At 41.0% G+C, this 21,372-nt stretch overlaps 1 protein-coding gene across 3 annotated transcripts in view; it reads left to right on the top strand.

Moving 5' to 3' along the window:
* The window catches only part of TAFA5 (TAFA chemokine like family member 5), a 427,968-nt gene that overhangs the window by 99,975 nt on the left and 306,621 nt on the right, over positions 1 to 21,372 (top strand). The window contains exon 1 of one of the 3 annotated variants that reach the window (XM_075081285.1): positions 15,239 to 15,708. The exons of the other annotated variants lie outside the window; for them this stretch is intronic. Coding sequence (XP_074937386.1) covers positions 15,618 to 15,708 — 91 coding nt within the window. The 5' untranslated portion in view covers positions 15,239 to 15,617. Of the gene's footprint in view, positions 1 to 15,238; positions 15,709 to 21,372 lie in introns of those variants that run through there. 3 annotated transcript variants of the gene reach the window in all.

Below are 21,372 nucleotides of genomic sequence, written 5' to 3'. Positions count from 1 at the left end.
TCTCCAAGTGGGTGCCCCAAGTTTAAAGTCTTCCTTTAGTCCTTCATTAGAATCATTTCCTCCACTCCTGTTTGACTGTTCAAACACTGCATCCCACCTGGAACTAGGAGCATTTAATCCTATTATTCTTTTATTTGAGTGCAGTTCCAGTTCTCTCCAGTCCCTGTTTCAAGAGTCTCACAAGAAATGAAAGGAGACAAACTGATGGTACAAGACACGAGTTTTTTGTCTTTCATGTGACATTTGTTTGGCTTTTATGAAACACAATGATCTCTACTCATCATATTGAATCAGAGTATGGTTTTTTGCACGTGCAAATGTAAGCAGATAGCTTACAGGAACAGGCAAAACCTGTTTGCCCTGGACTTGGGAGAATCAGAGAAAATTAAAAGCTATTCCTGCAACCTAACTGAGCACCTCAGTTCTTTAACAGCAAGAGTCTCTGTTTCTCTAATCTTATAATTTTGCTAATGTACAGTGTGTCGTCATAATTTTTCTATTACTCAATGGTAATAAAAATGATAATAAAAATTACCCAAAAGTACCCAGTCATTGCGGTTTCTTGTCCTGTAGTGAAGGTACGATAGGAACTTAAATCACATTTTATCTTAATTTGGATCTTTATGTAGTCTTACAGGGAACAGACATCTGGTCAGAATAGGATGTTCCTTAACACGCTAAAGTTGCTAAAGGTGGATGCCTAAGGAATTTCTAGGGATGTGTCAGTTTAAAAGCATATAGAAAGAACAGAGGGAGGGATGAAAGAATGAGGGAAGAAAGAAAGAAAGACAGAAAGGGAGAGAGCGAGATGATGGGGGAGGGAGGGAGAAAAGGGGAAAGAGAAAGGGAGCACTTCTCTTGGAAGAGAAGTGGGGGAGAGAGGGAGAGAAAAAGGAGGGAATAAGGGATTCTGGAACAGGGCTTCTTGGATAACAAGTGATCTCAGCAGCTGTTTGTACTATTTGCACAGTGATTAAATATGTATGTTAGACTGAAATGGATCTGAGGGCCCAATCTAGTCTATCCTCTTATGTGAATTAGGATCCCCCCAGTGGATACTTATTTAACTTGCTCTTAAACATGTGTTGAGATGTGGATTCCCTATTAAAGATAATATGCTCCATCACTTAACTGTTTTCAGTTAGCATGTAATGTAAATCCCCTTTGCTATACTGGTAGCTCTCATTAAAAGCAGGTCTAATTTGCGTACAACTTTCTTAAAACATGAAGCCACAAACTGATAAAACTGCTGATGTTGGAACTTTAGGAGTGAAGTTCAGGAGACAGTACTTTGTCTTTGGTTTCTGCCAGTGAATTCAAAAATTATACTTTGCTTCATTGCAACATTATTGTACTTTTTTCATCATTAGTCACTTTGTGATCTGCTACACCTTCACACCCTTTTCCATTATTTATGCAGTTGTCCTCTATTTCCTCTTTTTAAATTGTTTAGCATCTGAGGGAAAATGTAATGCCTATGCTTCCTCCCCCACCAAAATGAAAGGCAAGCTGCTGTGTTCCTGATTCAGAAGAATCCTGTTATCATTTGATAAGATCTCTGAATTCACTGAAATGGATCTAAATGACTGCAAAGCTATATATATTCATAGATATCATATATTTGCATGCTTATAATATTAAATTAATAAGCCAAATTCTGTTCTCTGGTATTCAGGGGTAAATACACTTACTGCAGTTGTCTCTCCAGATTTGACCTCATTAAAACTGAAAATACTGTATATATCTTATTACAGAAATAGTTTATTCAAAAGGAACTAGGTAGGGAATACAGCTAGCCTTTCTTTATTTTATTTTTGTTCTTTTTTCTTTTTTCTAAGAACCAAACTTCTCTGTATAATCAAACACTTTACATTATCTGAAGGAAAATAAGGAAAATATTTTGGTATGAAAATCATGTTCTGGATATGATGTCTCCTGTTCTGAATGTGACGATCAGGGAGTTCTCTTTCACTGCTCTCATATATCAGAACCAGTTATGGCCCGTATAACTGTCATTGTTTCAGTAACCTTCAAATTTGTTGCCATAATGAAGCTCCTCGATAAGCAAAATTATTTTTATTTATTAAGTCAGTGGTTGGATCTACAGCTGAACAGAAAGGCTTATTGTGTAAAGATCTAAGGTTATATGTAACATATTTTGAAATGCTGTATATGGACAGGAGAATATAGTCATGGTTACGGCAGTGGGCAGGAAATCACAGTTTTGAGTCTTGGCTGTGCCACAGACTTTCTGTGTGACTTTGGACAAGCTACTCTTTGTGCATTAGCTAATAATACTATCTCTATCTCCCAGGAGTGTTGTGAGAATACATTCATTAGTGTTTGTAAGGCGCTTGGATACTATAGCGATGGGGCCATATAAGCACTTAGAGAAACAATCCATTTTTGCAACAATGTGCATCTCCCTGACTAAGGACTTTTTTACTGGAAGTTTTTCATAGATGCTTGTTATGAATAAATCCACTTTATAATGATACAGTGAGGTTAAACTGCCTTTTGGAGTGCAGTTTCACTTTAGTATTCAGAACAGGTGTAAACAGTCATAAGTTTGAAAGCTGTTCCCAAGGAAAGAGAATAGAATTTTTATAGTCAGACATTTGAATGGAAAAGATACCTCTCCTGATTCATCTAGTTCAAAACATGGAGGATTATTTACATCTGTATCTGTCACGCAAATAGTTTATTCTATTTTAAGCACTTCTCATTACATTGTCTAAACTACCTCCTCAGGCAAGTAATTCCATTGCCTAATTGCCTTTAAAGTTAAACAGTTTGCTCAAATGTCTACCCCATTTTTTCCTTGTGGATATAAGCTGCTCTTTCACTCTGTCCTTTCTTTCTGAAATAACCTTCACTCATACGTGTTCAGTTCAGACACACAACACAGTTATAGCAGGTTAACAAGGTATTGCTTTAGAGCTGATGGGAGGTAAATTGGTAAGCCACTGTAATTTGATTTGATAATTTGCCTGGCTGAGTCCTGTACAGTATTAAAATCTGAATATGGGGCTCAGAGCATTAGCACTAAGGAGAAGGAAAAGAATATCCAGTATTCCCAAGGCCTTTTTAGAGGACTTGGTGAGAATAGGGGTAATAGGTGCTGCAAGGACTTCACAAAGGGTTTTGTTTTGTTATGGCTTGTTTTGGTTTTATTTGTAGAAACCAATGGCAGCAGACAGGTTATGGCAGTAAGGGATTTGGAAGAGTGTGAGCAGTCCCTGAGGACAGTGAAGAGGGCTCTGCAATTTTTTAGTCTCAGGAAACAAGATATCTGTTTTTCATCCATGTAAAACTTTTTGATTTGGGGGCTGAGTTTATCCAAATTTGTCAGCCAGACAGAAGGATCAAATAGAATTTTCAAAAGGTTTATAAATATCGGTGATCATAGAAAGACAGAGACCCTATAAATGTCCCAATGGTGGGAACAGATACTATGTCCTATCCTACCGAGTTAAATGTAGAGAATCAGCATGGTCTTAAAAAAGATCCAACTCTAGGAAATCAGAGCCTGCAGTCAATTACAAGATGCAAACATACAGGGAAATAGGCCTCATTTGTTCTGGGGTTCATGGGATTGCTTGTTTTTAATTTGCAGTTTGCTGTGAAGTCCATCACTCCACTACAGTGGTTTGAATATGTGCTGAGCAGGATTGCTTTTAATACAGTTCCCGTATGAGTGATAGTGGAAATGCTTCTCAAGATGATGGCTTCTCAGGATGAATATTGTTTTAAGCTATGGTTAGACTTCCCTCACAATGCAGGAGAATAGAGCTTTGTTGTTGGGTTTTTTTTTCTCTCTCTGAGTATTGGGAATGGAATGGGGTTAATTGTTAAAGAAACATTATTTTCTCTCAGTTGTTTCATACCATAACATCTCTTTTCAACTTTTATTTCATTCATGTTTCTGTTTATTAGGCATTAAGTCAAATACTTAATGAATAAAAATTTTCTGTACAAATATATTTTCATAGTTGGCTACTACAATGACAACAAAATCTCTACCAAAATATTCAGGAAAAAATGTAAATCAAAAGGATTACTTTTATCTTCTTAAAAAATAGGAAATATTTTACATTTTCTGTCAGACTAATCCTCTTTGATACACTGTATGCGTCACACACACAAAAAAGAAATTGGGATGATAAAGATTAATATCCTTCAAAAAGCAGTTTAAAAAACCAAAAGATGCCTGTTCGCAAAATTCAGTTCTGATAGTTGGCCAATTAAAAAAGATGAGCACCACAAACAGTGGAAAATTCAAATTCCTGTTAAAAATTTTTTATCCTATGTTGTGTCTGTCAAAAGGAAGATACAAATCTTTGCCAGTATATCTGGAAAAAGAAAAGAAAGCAGTTAAACCTACTCAAGCTATTACAGTTGCATTACTTTGTTTTAATTACTGCCTTCTTGGGGATGTTTTTCTATATGAGAAGCAGCAGGGTACATAATGGTAAAGCCTGGTAAGGCCTTTTCCTTCTGGCAAAGTAAATTGCAGCTATTTCTTACAGGAAGAGGTCATTGGTCATATACTGATTCTATCCACTTTGATAGGACAACATTATTGATAAACTCCTTCACACCTACGGCCTGTCTTTAGGACTGATGCCATTTGCATATATTTACATCAACAGAATAACTTCTCCCTTGCTGATCCCTCAGGCAATACTTAGTATACAATTAGATGTTATCTTGCTCATACTGATAGTTCAGTTTACTACATAAAGTACACACCTGCTTCTCGTATCTCCTCTATATTGTTCTGAAGTGATTATGAAAAAAAAATATTTTAAAACCTAATCATACCTAATGGAAGAAAAAAAGTCTGCTATGTGTAGGCAAAGAGAAGAAAACAATACAAAATATGATCGGCATTCAAAATAAATCTAAAATATCCTTTTTAACCATAACAATTATTCTAGTTCGTATACTGCCTTTTGCTAGTCCCTTGTTTCTAGAAGTAATTGTTATGTGTTTTGGGAGTTTGATTTGCTCTGGTTTTATAGAATTCCATTAGTTTTCTGTGAAGAAAGTTTGTTTTTCTGGCATTGTTTCTTCATAAAGAAAAAAAAAAACAACAACCAGAAAGCAAGCTGTTTGTGGATCCACCATTTGGTGGCATTAGATTTTAAGTTTTTATTTAACACAGTTTTACTATGAAGGCTATAACTAGATAAGTGCTATGTACTACCCTATGGCTCCTTTATAGGGAAGATGCAAATATTTAACCACTTTCAAAGAGAGAAGGAGAGAGGGGGGAGAGAGACTTTTTTACCAAGTTTTGGTTATGTCAGATGCAGCTGCATGTGTTTGGTCAACTTATGTCTGTAATGATGCAAAAAACTCTAAAATCAGTGAAGGTCAATTTTATGAATACTGTTCTCAGCACCTCAAAGTAGCTGTTAAATACAGCAGGATGGTTGTAAGGGGAAACGCCAAAGTCTTTGATTCTAAATCTTCAGGTATGAGGGCTGTTAGACCCCTAATGTTGTAGTTTATTCTGTGTTCATTTCCTTTTGCATTTTCAGAAGTGATTTCAATTGAATCATTTATGGTTCTTCCATTCAGATTATAACAGCTATTTTGGAGCGGATAACCCTCAATGGCTGTATATGAGACATTGCCCGGGGTGCTTCCAAGATGCTTTTGAGCTGGGTAAGGAAATCACTGAGTGTTGACACATTCTCAAAGCACTATGGCATGGATTGAGAGCATACAGTTTATGAACTGTTACTGACCTATTATTCTGTGTATTACTGACAGAATAGACTATACCAGTTCAGTTTCCTCTGAAATGTTAAATAAAACCAAATAAGTGGTTTTTTGTTAAAAAAAAAAACAAACAACACAAGTCTTTTAAAAAATGAAATGCAATCTCTAATCTGTATGTGGTAATTCATACACAAAAACTTTAATTCATCATTACCCACTTCTGACATGTCTACTTTTTCTACAGTTGCCATTCAATGTATAATATTATACTAATGTAATGTCATAATATTACCATTATATTAGTATACTGGTGAGGTAAACCATACTCAGATTTTTACCGTGACTTTAGGGTCAAAGAGGTTCTGTGGGCATGGCTTAACCAATACACTAGTTTAAGACTTAAGCTCACATTCGAACAATAACTCCATGATCATCACTACTATCTTTCTACTACTTTATACACTCTTGTTCAGTCAGAAGCAATTAGTTATTGTAACTCATTTGCCCTTTCGTATATGGACACAGGCAACTAAAAACATATGGACTAGTGAGCTTGAACCTGTGCGTGAAAGACAGTATAGGCATGGGGTGTCGGTGTGGGGCTTTCACTGAGCATGCGTTAGGTAAAGAAATCAGAGAAAGCTTTCTGTCTCTTTTTCCAAAGCCTGCTGATGAGTATCGCGATTGGGACAGTCCAGCACAAGTGTGATGCTAATATCTCCCAGGAGCTGGCACGAAGAGGGGTCCACGATCCACTTAACTCCTTCTTTGTTTAACGTTAAGCAATGTCCAGGGAGACTGTATATTCTGCTGTAGAGAAGGATGTTCTACCTCTTACAATGTTTGTATGATGCTCTTTGTAATACTTTATCCATCTGAAATCTCGCTGAATCAGCTGCAATGTCTCCAGGATTTTTACAGAAGTTAGTTCAGGCTGTGCACCGTCACTGCCCCATGTGCCAAGGGTACTATTTTAATATCTGGGTTTTTTTGTTAAATGCCAAAATCTTAGACGCTCTACTTCATGTTGTAATTAAAGCTTTCTATTTTAAAACGATGTAAGCATGCAAAAAATGGTTCCTATTAAAACAGCACAATTCAAAACAAAAGAGGACGTTTCCCTTTAAAAATACACTTTTCACAAAAAGTTCTGTAGGAAGCTGCTGTACAGCGGCTACTTCATTAACTGTAGTAAGCTATAGGCTGCCTAAGATATCTGCTAAATAGAAGAAATAAACTTCCCACAGAAACAGACAACCAAATAATAAATCCGTTGTGCATCCAAGAGAAGGTAATATTAATCTGCAGTTCCTGCCGTTATCCTACCCCAGGTGTACATAGATGGGCCTCCAGTGTGTTAATTCCACAGAGTCCAGTAATACATCTCAGATTAGCTTGCAGTAATCCATTTTCATCCTACTGAACAAAATATTTCTTATACCATTTAGTATTAACTGGCCGTATCTAATAAAAGCTAGAGACTGGCTAATACTTCTTTTTTCCTCTTTACTATCAAGAACTAGTGAACTATATTATACATGAATGGCTTATAAAATTATTGGTTTATATTTCAGAATGACAAAAAGGTTGTGTTCTAAGATTTAAGATTATAAATCTAAAAACCATTTCCTCCTTTACTTATTCAAGATTTTGGAATGAAGTCCTGAACACAGACCCAGAAAAAAAAACTTAATACATAAAATTCTGGGCCTTCGTTAACATCACAGTCTGATGCATGTGTAGATCTCTTGAAAACATGAGAGTTTTCAGGTTATAAAAAAGAGTGCCATAGTGGTAAACCCATTTTAATTGATACTTAAAGTGTAATAATTGTTAATTTTGTGCATGTAACAATTCTCAACTGTTTATTTGAGATTTTGAATAATTTTTAAAGAATCTGCACTTAACATTTGTCTGAAAAAATACTTGTTTCCCCTCCACTAGCTTATTAGCAACCAAAGATTACCTCTTCCCTCAGTAATATCACCCAACAGAATCACAGAATCACGGAATGGTAGCAGTTGGAAGGGACCTCTGGAGATCACCTTGTCCAACCCCCCTGCTTGAGCAGGCGCACCCAGAGCAGGGGGCACAGGAGCGCATCCAGGTGGGTTTTGAATGTCTCCAGGGAAGGAGACTCCACAACCTCCCTGGGCAGCCTGTGCCACTGCTCTGGCACCCTCACAGGAAAGAAGTTTTTTCTCATATTGAAGTGGAACTTCCTGTGTTCCAATGTGTGCCCATTGCCCCTTGGCCTGTCATTGGGCACCACTGAAAAAGGTCCAGCCCCATCCTCTTGACACATTCCCTTTAGATATTTATAGGTATTGATGAAATCCCCCCTCAGTCTTCTCTTCTCCAGGCTGAACAAACCCAGGTCTCTCAGCCTTTCCTCATAAGGGAGGTGCTCCAGTCCCCTGATCATCTTGGTAGCTCTCCGCTGGACTTGCTCAAGCAGTTCCCTGTCCTTCTTAAACTGGGGGGTCCAAAACCGGACACAGCACTCCAAATGTGGTCACATTGCTGGCTCAGGGTCAACTTGTTGTCCACCAGCACTCCCAGGTCCTTCTCAATAGAGCCACTTTCCAGTAGTTCAGGCCCCAGCCTGCCCTGGTGCATGGGGTTGTTCCTCCCCTGATGCTCAAACATTACAGGGGCAGTTGTAGTCTGTTCCTTGTGTGTTCAGAACCTGTTCTAACTAACTGTGGAGGTGTCTGGTTTGTTCTGGATATGCTTCATTTTTGTTGCAGCTCACTTTTCTACTTACTACAGTAAGAATCACTAATAGAAAGAATTAAAAGTGTCCATTGTGGCCTGACTTCATCTCCTGATCATTTTTTGTGATATCCAGGTTTTGAGGTGGAAAGCCAACAATTAAATAAATGTAAAGAAAGTTCTCTGGTTAAAGTTCAAGGTGTTGGTCAAAGAGTGTATTGGTTAAGTTGCCAGTGAGTGTGAGTTTGTACAGTAAAATTCACTCCTGTAGAATCTGGATTTTTTTATTTCCCCCCTCCACTACGTGGGAGGAAGCAACAAAACCCCCAGATATATTAGCTTATTAACTTTTCTGTTCAACACTGTTGCTGGACATTCTAGAAAGGTTTGCTGTGACTTGACTCATAGAGTCACCGCCTATTCAGCATGGCTTTCTGCATGGGTCTCATTTTCAATTAAGAACTTATTCACAGTTGTGTGCATTTAGGCGAGACCCTCAGGAATTGATGCTGGAAACTGTGGTTCATAACTAAATGCCATTAAATTCATGTGCTTAATCATCCTGGTTATAATACAAAACCTTTTTCTAAAATATGAGGATAAGCCCTTGCAATTTCGTTGTGATTTTTGTGAGTGGAATTTTCAAGCCTATGCCTTTCCCACCAGTCTTAAGTGTGAGTTTCAATAGTTGTATGTGCTTGCTGAATTATCATAGAATCACAGAATCACACAATGGTCTGGGTTGGAAGGGACCCTCACAGATCCTCTAGTCCAAGGCGTCTGCCATGGGTAGGGATATCTTTCACTGATCAGGTTGCTCAGAGCCCTGTCCAACCTGACTTTGAACACTTCATTATCATTTCAAGGCAATAATCTTACATCTGGAGGCAAGTAAAAAGGCCCTTGAGACCTTGTAGACTCTCTCTTTGAGATTAATAGTACATCCTCCTGGATGTAAATTGCTCCCTATTCAGGTCTTTTTAACTGAATGAAGACATATTTTGAAAACAAGAATAGATGAAGGCCATACACAATCCAGAAAAAATTAGGAGTACGAAAGGATGGGCAGACAGACACTGTAGTATAACAGGTTCTCCATTAAGACATGTGCATTCTGTCAATTTATTAGAGAGCTTCTTTTTCACCTCAAATTTATAAAACTATCCATAGGCAGCCATAGCATGTGTAATCATATATTATAGAAACTAAATCATATCATTTAGATGTCTTTTTCTTCAGACATTGGAATATTTCATCCTGAACAGGTTGAGTGAAAACTTGGTACATCTCAGTTAAAAAATCCGTTCTCTGGAAGGCAAGAATGAGTTTCAGCGCGGCAGGTTGTTCACACAGGATATGCTGCCCTGGCTCCCTCCTCATTGGCAGCTCATTCATTACAGCTCATGTATTTTCTCATATGCATATTGGCACTAGCTGCTGTGGATCTGTACTGGTTGCGAATACCATCAGTGTAGGAACTGGATTTCTGAAGGCTCTAAATTTTGTAATCCCAGACGTGTTGGGGTTTTTCTATGTAGAAAATTCCCCAGGTCATAATGCTGTCATTGTTCTCAGTAGGAAGCCTTAATTGCAGAGCTAGTTGGATAAGAGTTGGATTAGCTGGCAGAGTGTTGTCTGGAAAATCTTTCAGCTGTGCAATGTTATCGCTTCCCCTACGTCCCCCCGCCCCCACCCCTCAGGATTCCTAGCCTACTGCATTTGGTGAGATACATATGTTTTCCCCAGCTACAGGAGCTGTGAAGAGTTCCTCTGGGATATCTAAGTATAAATACCTAACTGTGTCTTCAGTTGCTAGGTTATTTTTAGTCAATGGGTGGTTACCAAGTCATCTATAATTGTGCTGTTAAATGTGTCAGAGCAGCTACTGCAAAGCGAGGTCCTCCCTGTAACAGGTTGAGTGTATGAGGTAAAATGAAAGAGGACAAAAGCAACATTTCAGAAGCAAGCCGTTTAAAGGTTTGAATTATATAAGGGAGATAGCTTGACGAGCAGGTATGAGGAAGATGATCCATGGGTTCAGCATGGATGGAGGAGCATGGTAACATAGTTTACTACCTGTAGTGCCTGTGACTGACATATTGTGTCATTTCAGGTTTGTGTTCTGAGGGAATTTACCAGCAGTTCAAGGAACCAGAGTGGTCTTACATCCCCTTTTCCTTCTTAGGAAGCTCCTGTACAGCCTTTGTCAGTAGTGGCTAAAAGCTATTACCAGCTGGTGACTGCTGTGGGGGAGAAAGTGCAATGAGTTCCCGATGGGCAACTGTCCACATGCCATGAACTGCTGGCACAGTTATCTCTCTGTAAATTGAAAAGAGGAAGAAAATAATATCTAAATCGAAAGTCAGTAAGATGGTAGGAAGAAGACAAGAACAGCAAAATAATACAACTGATAAGCAAAAGGAAAGAAAATTACTTAAAAAAAAACCCCAAACATCTGACGTTCTAAGTATACATGATGCACCTTAGCAAGGAAATTGTACATCGGTTATTGTAGATTATCTAGGCTGCGCTATCCCTTTTATGAACCTGCCACTAGGAAAAAGAACAGGAAGCAGGGTTTGGTCTGTCAAAAAATTAGTTAAGACATATTAACATAGCACCTAATTAGGTAAGTGAAGGAAAAACAAGTGAAAATTTTAGGTGCTCATGGAAGGAGATGGTCAAATGGATGTGTATTTGTGGTTCTTATGGTAGCTGCATCATGTCAAAAACCAGAGATTAATTTCTACTCCAGTAGCGCTTGCCTAGCATCAGCTGAAGATCAGCAATGAAATTTCAAGGACCACTGTAGTTGTGACTAGTCCAGTAGCAAAGAAATGTGAACCGGCCATTGTCAAGCAGAGAACAGAGGGAAAAAAGTACTTGAAGGCTGCACAACCTGATTGGTGGAAATATATCCATCCGTATTCATTACTGTATATTCAGTGTATCATCTATTTTGGTTAGATTCAAAATGGAAAAAGAATTATATGTGAAGGATGAACTGAGTGAATTTCAACAAAATAAAATGTTAAACTTAGCATTAGGAGAAATGTTCCAGCTGAGAGAACCACTGGGCTGGAATAATCGCCTCAAGTGACTGGTGACAGACTATTGCCCGAGTAACTCAAAAGTAACAAAAATGAAATCCAGTGGGCATTGGCAAAGGTTTGGTCTAGATAACCTAATAATAGATATCGTCTGCTCTATTTTTTGTGATTCAAAGCCAACAGTAGTTTCCAAATTCATTAGTGAAAATGGGCTAACGTCATCTCTTGTGCTCCTGCATTTAGATCAGCACTGGCCATGCATAATTTTGGGTTTTATAGCATGAACAGGAATAAAATTATTATGCAAAAGGCATTCAGCACAACTGAAAATACTAGAGGCTTAGTTATAAGTGTATGGAATACACTCTGAACATGATTGTTTTCCAGGAATTTTAGCACGTTTTTAATTATAAAATACCTCAGTAGTGAAGAATAAATCTTCTAAAGTTCAGTAGAATCCTTTCACAGAATTAAATACAGATTTTTAAATCTCCAGAATTGAGCAAAGGCTGCTGTCTTTGCTACAGAGTTCCAGTTTTAGTAATTCTATAGAACTAGATTGAAGTTTTGGTAAAAAGAACAAATGAGCTGTATTTCCGAAAGCCGACACACATTTGGAAATTACGCGCTTCATTTTTGTGCTGCTTTCCCGTACGAACCCTGACCTTGTACCTCATACACGTTTGCTCTTGCTCCTTGATCATCGGGAAGATGCATTCCTCACTTCCTCATCCTTTTCCCAGCTGCAGCTGTCTTCTGTATTGGAAATGTCTTCCAACACCATCACCATCCTTTACCAGCTTTCAGGTGCTGAGCATCCCTCCTTTAACATTAAAACACAAGTGGGAAAGTTCCTGTGGTGTGGTTCCCTGGCAGGAGCTACTTCTCGGACCACAGCCTTTTGCCTCAGTATTGCTGGAAATGTATGAGGTCAGAGGTCTGGCAAAAACCTGAAAATTCACAGTGGGGTAGCCTGTAAATCTCTCTTGGCCTAAGCAGCTTAGAAGTTGTTTGATGGGTGTTATTCCATTAGTTGGGAATGCAAATTTTAATAGGCTGAATGATACAGGGGAATTTTTGTCAGTGGAATTTATTCAGAAAAGCCTTCCAGAGAAGTCTACATTGGTAACTTGAGGTATCTTTAATATTTTATATATCTTTATGCAGGTGACAAGTAAAGAAATTGAAGATGGATATTTTTGAATAGGAGTCACCCTATTTGAAAGGTCCAAAAATATTTAGAAAATACAAAAACCACAGTGAACCATATTTAGTACAGCAAGTGGCGTTGCCAGGTACCACTGTCCTCTCAAACGGGAAGTCTTCTGGAATCCCTTGTTGCTATGAGACTAAATATCTCTGTACAGTGTGAGCGCTGAACCAGATTTGGCTCCCACTTACGCTAGCGTGCATGTAGAGTGACTCCCCTGCGGCCGGGAAGCACAGTGCCGCATTCTGATGTCCCGCTTCCGGAAGGGTCTGACCCAAAGCTCACAGAAGCCCAGGAGTATTCATCCAGTTCAGAAGCTCAGAAGAGTAAGACTAGTTTAAAATGGGAGAAGGGCACCTGAAAAGAAAGATGCAATCTGGGTATTTCAAGCCATTGACAGTGGGTCTTCCCATGCTTTTAGTCAAAAAGGAAAGTAATGTGTGCAATTTTTCATAGGATTTCTCTCCAAACTTAGCGTGTTCAAACTGAAAAATATGTATCGCTTATCCTGGACTGCATAAACTCTGAAGTTTGAGACACTTAAAATCCATTTATGTGTGGATTTAAAAGCTGCTATTTCAGGTTGGGGTTTTTTTGTGTATGCTTCAGTATAAAATGTGTGAATTCTCTTTAGCTGCTTGACATTTTTTCTTTCACCCAGAAGACAAATAAACAAACAAATCCCAACTCGAACTGTGCCCAAGCATGGCCAATTTCTCACCAAAGCGTGCATTTCAGAATGAAAGATTTACAGAGGGATATCTCTTGTGTAGCTATGACATTGCTTTAACATTGCATTGCTGTAATCTTCAAATATAGTAAATGCAAGAAAAGGGTTTATTGGGATTTATGTGAAGTTTAAAATTCAAGAGATAGCTGTTCTTAATATTTCTCAGCGCTATCAGTGAAAAACCAAAAAGCAGAGGGATGAACTTAACACACATCATCAACAACAAGGGAGATGTTTGCCCAGCGAAAATATTGACCTTTTATTAATCTGTCCTTCCGAGCATCTGGGAACCCTCCCGTTTTTTTAAATTAAGAAGTATTTAAGTGTTACAAGAAGTAACATAAATGAAAGCATGTAACCAAAGAGCTATGAAAACAAAGCTCTTCGCGTGCAAGTATTCCGACTTGCTTTATATCCTCAAAACTATGGATGCGCTTTCACGTCTGTCCCGGATAAAGCCGGGTAACGCATCGGCCACCGGCGCGTTACTGTCACCGCTGATGTAGTGCGGTAGGTCTGCAACCAGCCTGGGGAGCACTGCAACTTTCGCCTTGTCGCGGAGCTGCACGGCGGGGAGGACCCGGTGCCGTGCCGTGCCCGCCCGGCGCTCCGGCCGCCTCCCGCCGCAGCTCCCCGCGGTGCTGCGGGTGCCCCTGCGCAGCGTTACCCTCCTCGCACCGGGTTGCGGGGCCGCCGCTCCGGCCCCTCCGCGCTCGGCTCCGCGGCACCCGCCGTTTCTTCCCCCGTCTCCCTCCCCGGGCAGCACCCCGCACCCCCGCCGCCCCGGTGCGCGCACCCGGCAGCGCTTCAGCGCGCAGCTGCTCCCCCCGCGCCGCCCCCCCGAGCCGCCGCCTGCGCGGCGCGGAGCCCTCCCGGGCAGCCCGGCCCGTCGGGGCGGCCCCCGGGCGCGGAGCGCCTGCCTCGGCCTGGGCTGCGGCGCGTCCCGCAGCGGCGGGGCCGGGCGCGCAGCCCCCGCGCAGCGGCCCCGCACCGCGGCACCTCCCCGGCCTTCCCGCCCGGCTTCCCTACGGCCGCCGCGGCTCGCTCCTTCCCCTGGAGTGGGGGGGGGCGGCAGCAAAATCACGGCCTTGGTCTATTTTTTTTTTTTTTCCTCTGATTTATGGCATTCTTTCATTTGCGTTCTTGCTTTCCGTGGGGATGGCCGCAACGGAGGCATCGACCTGTAGACTGAGAGAGCTCCCGCCGTAGCCCGGCGCGGCTGGTCGGGGGGGCGCTCCGCCGTGCCGCCGCCGGGACGGGGCCGACCCCGCGGGCGGGCGAGGGACGGGGCCGGTCGCGGCGCCCGGGGGAGCTCCTGGAGCCGGGCGACGAGGAGCCCCGGCGGCGGAGGTGCGAGCCCGAGGGGAGCCCGGCGACCTTCGCAAGAGCCCCCGAGTGGCGCCGCGTTTGCGGAGGATGGCGGTATGAACTGAGTCGTGCCCGCCCCCCTCCGCACCAGAGAGGATCTCCGAGCCGGGGGAGGAGGAGGAGGGGGGTGCAACAAATTGCCGCCAGCCGTGAGAAGTTGCAGTAAAGAGAGATCCCTCCCTCCCCCCGCTCCCTCCCCTCCCCGCTCGCTCTCTCCTCCCCGAGCCGTGGCAGCGAGCAGCGGAGCGGCGGCCCGACGAGCGAGCGGCGGAGCGAGCGAGAGCGGCAGCCCGCAGCCCGGCGATGCTGCGGCGGCTCCCGCGGAGCCTCGGCGGGGTGGGCCCGGCCCCGGCGCGCCCCGCGCCGCCCGGCGGCGGCGCGCCCTGAGCGGGCGGCGGCCCCGCGCCCCCGCGGCGCAGCGGGCGCTGTTGCGCAACCCTGCCCGGTGCTGCCGGCCTCCCGCCCTGCCCGCGCTGCCGGCCGCCGTGCCCGGTGCTGCCGGCCGCCGTGCCTGCCCCCGCCGCCGGCGCGGCTCCTCCCGCGGCTCCGGAGCGCTGATTCATGGGGCCCCGCGCCGGCCGCCTCGGCCAGGAGAGCGCGGCGCTGCCGGTGCCGCCGCCGCCGCTGCCCCCGCGCGGGGTGTGAAGCCCCGGCCCCTCCTCCGCAGCCCCCGCGCCCGCCCGCCCGCCCTGCTCGGGAGTGTGGTCCCTGCCGGGAGCCGCCGCCGCGCCTGGCGCACAGAGGGAAGCGTTGATGCATCGCTGTGGAAATTCATTGTGTGACTTTCTGGGTATTTACTGAGTTTCAGACCGAGATGCAGCTCTTGAAAGCTTTATGGGCACTAGCAGGAGCAGCGATCTGCTGTTTTCTTATATTTATCATCCACTCACAGTTTCTTAAAGAAGGTAATTATATCTGCATGTCTACATACCCTGCTCTTTAATACTAAGGTCTTTACGGGGTGCCTTAATTATTTTTACTGTTTCCAGTATGTTCTATTTACAGCAGTGCTTCCACGCTATTTTTCCTTTCCGTTAAAGCCGCCTCATTTTTGTTCCTTTAGATAATAGGTAGCTCTAGACTTACGTTCTTGGTGAATGTGTATGTATATATATATATAAAATCAGTGTGATGTTTGGATTCAGTATTTTAGCCAACGTCTCATTTCTTTATGGGGCACGTATAGCGTATCGAAAATATTTGTTGCTATCAGATGACCGCAAACAGTAGTCATCATGGGAGTATTAAGAAACCAAAAAACCCTTAAGAAGTAAACGTCTTATTTTTATACCAAATCAATAGGCATCCTTTCCCTCTTCCTTATTCAGTACATTTTCAATAGGTGGCACTAAAGTTCTATGGAAAGGGCAGGGCAGAGCAAATACTGGGCATTCGGCGTCTTCCTTTTCCTGCTTGCTGCCCCAAAACTGGAAGAGGCCTTCGCATGGATTCAAGGCTCCTGTTTTTTCCACCTTGTGGTCAGAAAATTGTGATTACGATTTGCCAGAGAAAACAGTTTGGGTTGTGTGGCAGGCGTTCTTCTTTCTTTTCCCTACGTGTCTTCGGTGAAAAAAAAAAAAAAAATTCAGTGGAGAGAGGAATTTTCTTGGGGAGTAACCCTCATATGGCTCTTTTTTGATGTTTTCTTTGTTTGTTTGTCTTATTTCCTCAGGAAATTACTTTCTGCCCCCCACCTCCCCCCTCCCCCCCCGCTAAAATAATGACTGCACTGCTTATTTGTAAAGCAAACTGTAGTCTGAGATTCAAGTGTGAATCCTGAGAGATGCATATATATTTGGTGGTGTGTGGGAAAGCCTAGTGCTTGTCTTTAAGCAGTGTTAACAAATCTAACACAACAGTACGGGTGTTTTGGTGAAGCCATATATTCTTTTTTAGCACTGTAATATAGGTGAGTTTATAGCTGCCCGAAGAAGGAGCCCCGCTCAGCTTGGAGTGCTGGCTGCGCAAAGCCTGGAAAAAAACTTTTATGACTGGGACAAAGTTTCACTCAAGACTGGGCAGAGCGACAACCTGGCAACCACTGAAGTATCGCTACTGGTTTTAATTTAGTGTCAGTCCAAAAAAAGCACGAGACTGTACATTTTCACAGATCTTCTCTGAAATGAATAAACACCCATTTGCCCGATTTGGTTAATTAAGAAGTGTTCTCCAGATGTCTCCAGTGCCAGAGATTTCTCCTTTAAGAAACCTACCCATGCTTTAATTGCGTTGTGTGCAATGCCTCCCACATAGTCACTTACTTAACATTCTTTTAAAATGCTCGGACTAGTGTATTTATTTATCTCTGTCTAATGAGATGAATTGTTTTGGGGAGATTTTGCAGAATGAAATATTGCCAGTCGTTCCAGGCTATTTTTTTGCCAGCATTTGCCATTATGCTTCTTTATTTCTTTTTTCTTCAGCCTTTCACTGCTTGATTTTGAGACCTGTGCTACTGTAAATAATCCATAAAGGAAAAAGCATTTTGTTTCACTTAAAATATTTCTTCTTGCATTGTAGGAGTAGAAAGCTAGCAAATTAATATATAAAACCAGGCACCGTTGCTGTACACCCAGCACTTTAACACATTTTACATTGCTTCTCCTCCAGGATTTATAGCTACTCTGAATGTGGACTGCAGAGAGAAAACTGAAGCTCTTGGGCTTTTTGGAGAACTTAATTGCATCAGTTTGTTTATATTTGTGGACAAAATATTTCTACTTTGTTTAACACTGAGGACTAAGTACTTACCGTAAATACAGATTGCGTGTATTGGGCTAGTTGTCAGCCTTGTCTTGATGGGTGCTGATCTCCACAATAGCATTTTGACCCCTTTCGTATAATTACTTCAGTGGTGCATGTATTCTTCCCTGTAGTTTCAGTAAGGACACTGAGTAGTTTAGCAGAATCGACTGAAAGTCTGCATGGTATAACTGAGCTTTTTCTTTATTAAGAACTTTTAAAATATCCAGTAAAATGATTGATAGTATATTCAAATGCAGGCATCTAAGAGAAGGAGAAACAGATAACAGAAGATTTAAGTTATATATTCTAAACTGTTAGCAAAAGCAAGATTTCCATTTCCTTTCTGTTTCATTTTAAAACCTGCTTTTTTATCATTTTCAGTAGTAAAACAAGGGAAAGAAGTGTGAGGAAAGGACTAGCAAATAATTTAACCATATGCCTACCACATTAGTTTAACTAAGTAAATATGCATAAAGAATACATGTGAGGTGGCTGTTACCTTACCTTCAGAAGATTTTAAATTCTTTTCTGATGTAAGAGTTAGCCTTTCACATTAAAATTTAAAAAAAAGGCTAGGAATGGTATGTCTCATTGCACGTGATGTTGTTAGACTGTTGATTTCCTGGCAAAAAGATTAATTTCCCATCGGAGCCTAATGAACTACACGGGCTCATTGTTTGTAGCTCAGCTGTGAGGTCGAATCCCTAAGTTAAACGCTTGGACATTCTCATTTGATTATTTCTTGTGCAGAAAGATAATTTCCTGTAGTCCCAAAGAACAAACAAGTAAGCCACCAGCTTGCCTAGCTTGATCAGATTAGCTGATACCACATCTCTCCTGAGACAATTTGACAGTACAAGTTCATACACCAACCATCTCTTTTGTATGCAAGACAATTGGTTTAAGAATGACATGTAAAATTAATTAAAAGTCTGACTTAATTCATTAATGCACGCTTTTTCCATTTTTGCATGTTTTGTAATATTTACTGCTTATTATTTTTCCAGAGGCAGGTCTTAATAGAAAAGTGACATAATCTTCACTCCTTACAACATCTCAAAATGATATAATTACCATGTCTTTTTCTGTATTCATTTGCCTTTTACTCACTTGGAATTAGTGATGTTAGCTGTTTTGTTAAACTCTTGCCACCTATTAACCCAAGGTATTTTTATCATTTCAGTTGTTCTGTATGGCTATAGTATGAAGAACTTTCATTACATCCAGCTGAAACTTATTACCAGAACCAAATCCTCCTTCAGTTACATTCATAAATATGAGACTGTGTGTTGCAACAGTCAACTGAGAGTTTTCACGCTGTTAATTTTTCATTTTAGTTCCTATGCTGAACGTAGGTTTTTCTCTAAGTAACCCTGTCTTAATTCTTAAATATTTTTACATACATTTTTGAATTAAGGCAGTTCAGTAGTAGCATTACATTACTGCCATTTAAATGATGTTAAGAAACAATGGATGCTTGTTCTGAGATGAGTGGGAAAGAGCTGTTTAAATGTCTATTTTCATGAATATGTTTTTTCAGGAAGTGAAGAATGGGTGACACAGGGTGCCATTTTTCCACACTTAGGCTTTTGTGTGGAAATACAGGTCGTCCTGTGGCTAATCCGTTCCCCTATGCCCAATCTGTCCTTCAGTGTTTCTAAAAGATGAATAGAGCTGTGAACCCGGAGAAGGGTATTGTGATACATAATTGCAGTCCCATGCCTGTCTGATCTTCCTGCAAAGCAGTTTAACATACCCTTGTCGGCTGCAGTCAGTAGGAAGGGGTGCTAGAAATGGAAATGTCTGAAACTTCTTGCACACACGATTGAGAATTAAAAGTAAGGAATTTCGTTCATTACCCATGTCTGATTTTGAATGATTTATCATCTCTTTTTGTTTAATACATTTATTCGAAGAGAACTGAAAAACATTGAGTTGATGTTACGCACGTGAATTGTGGGAACCCCTTGCCCCAGGCAAGTACGCTTTTCACCCAGCAGAACATTTGAACCATTCAGACACAGCAGTGGTGGGGAAAGGTAAAGGATACATTTTCTAAATGTCTTTGGATCCTATGGAAAGTAGCGCGGATAGGGAGTAAGGGTGTGTGTATATCCCAGACAGGGTGTGTTTCAGCCCTGGATATACTTTAAAGCTTTGTTTAATCCTGTGATTGCTCATTAAGAGACTGGAATGTTTTATCTATCCAGGGCAATTTAATGTTTTGAATGGTTTATGAGATTAGGGCGGTGTGAGCCTTGTTTGGAGAGGGACTACACAGAAACATGGATTCAGTCTCAAAATCTTACTTAAAGTATAGAGGATTGGAGTATTCAGATCCCAAAACCACATTCTTAATCTGTTGGGTAGATGTTCAGTAGTAAGCTGTGTAAATTAGGGTGATTTTCTGTTGAATCACTGCAGCGGTTAAGTAGAGACAAGAGAATTCAGATACTTCTGCTATAACCAGATGATTATGGCTATAAACCAGAATTTTAGTATCACTTGTGTGGATTTAATATATACTTATATATATGAATAGGGTATCTGTTTAGCACATTTTTCATAATTGTAATTTTTTCCTGCTTTAGGCAAAAGTTAGCAATTATTGGTTACACTCTCATTGGCACTTCTCTGTCAAACACATTTAGAGGAATTAGTGTCACAATAGCAAAAAATACTGCAGCACTTTTGAAGAAAGAATGCATTTATTACACATAATAACTTGGTTAAGTTTTATGTTTAATATCTGTATTCTGTCACTTTTTAGAGATTTAAATATTTTAGCCTGCTCTAAAAGTATGGAAAAAGCTTTATGCATATGTTTGTGTTCTTAGGGTGTATATTTTGACACTGAATAATAAGGTACATTACTCTATTTAGCTGTGTAACCCTAAACAACTCTGCTACTCCTCTCTTAATGTTTGAAAATGCCTACTGACAATTTACCCAAGATAATTTTTTTTCAGAGCTTTCTGTTCATATAAATGGTAGCTTTATAAAGTTGGTAAAACTAGTGTTTACTGCAGTGTAAAACATATTGAGGAAAGGAGTTGTTATCTGCTCAAACTTGTTGAAACTTTGGCCCTCAAAATTTTCCTGGAAATAATTTGAACGTGACTTACTGTGACAGGTAATATTGCCAGCCTTTCATTCCTTTAAAATGTATGTTTTCTTTTATCTTTTCAACATTAAAAAAAGAGTCGAAACAAATAAAGTGAGAAAGAGAATTGCTTTGCAGAACGTGAGGACAAAAGTTTCAGTTTATGTTAGAGTTGGTTTTTTTCGGTTTCCCATTTTATGCTTAACCTGTGTCTCAGAACAGTAAGATACCTTGCGTACCAGATGTGCTGCATATGTTACCAATATATAGTAAAACTGAGTTGAGGACAGTGTGTCCCAGCTGCAAATTTGACTGCTTTTGAAGGGTTTGTTACTTTTAACATACTGTAGTATAATTCTTGTCTCCTGTTTGTCTTTTATACGCTTTTTTGGGTGGGGGGAGAGGCAGACATGAATGAGCTTATCAGAGCAGCACATCAGGCTGGAGAGAGGTGCAGAATGCAAAAGTGGAAGATTTCCCATCCAGGAATCAGATTTGGCAGTTAAAAAGCCCTAAGCTTGAATAAATGCTGCACAAGAAAAGAAAATGTGAAAAGTAACCAATCTGCTTTGTTTTGTTGTTGGTGGTGTTGGTTTTTTTTACATTTTTTTTAGAGTTTTATGGCAAATAAATACAATTCAGAAGACCCAGTTCAGAGGCTGTTTGATGGTGTGTGGCACATCAGGACTGCAGAAAAATGAGAGAAGGTCCTGCTTTGAGA

Source organism: Phalacrocorax aristotelis, chromosome 1 (assembly GCF_949628215.1).
Source record: "Phalacrocorax aristotelis chromosome 1, bGulAri2.1, whole genome shotgun sequence".
In the NCBI taxonomy this organism is placed as follows: domain Eukaryota; kingdom Metazoa; phylum Chordata; class Aves; order Suliformes; family Phalacrocoracidae; genus Phalacrocorax; species Phalacrocorax aristotelis.
Note: the sequence above shows the minus strand (reverse complement) of the source record. Positions and strands in the feature narration are given on the sequence as shown.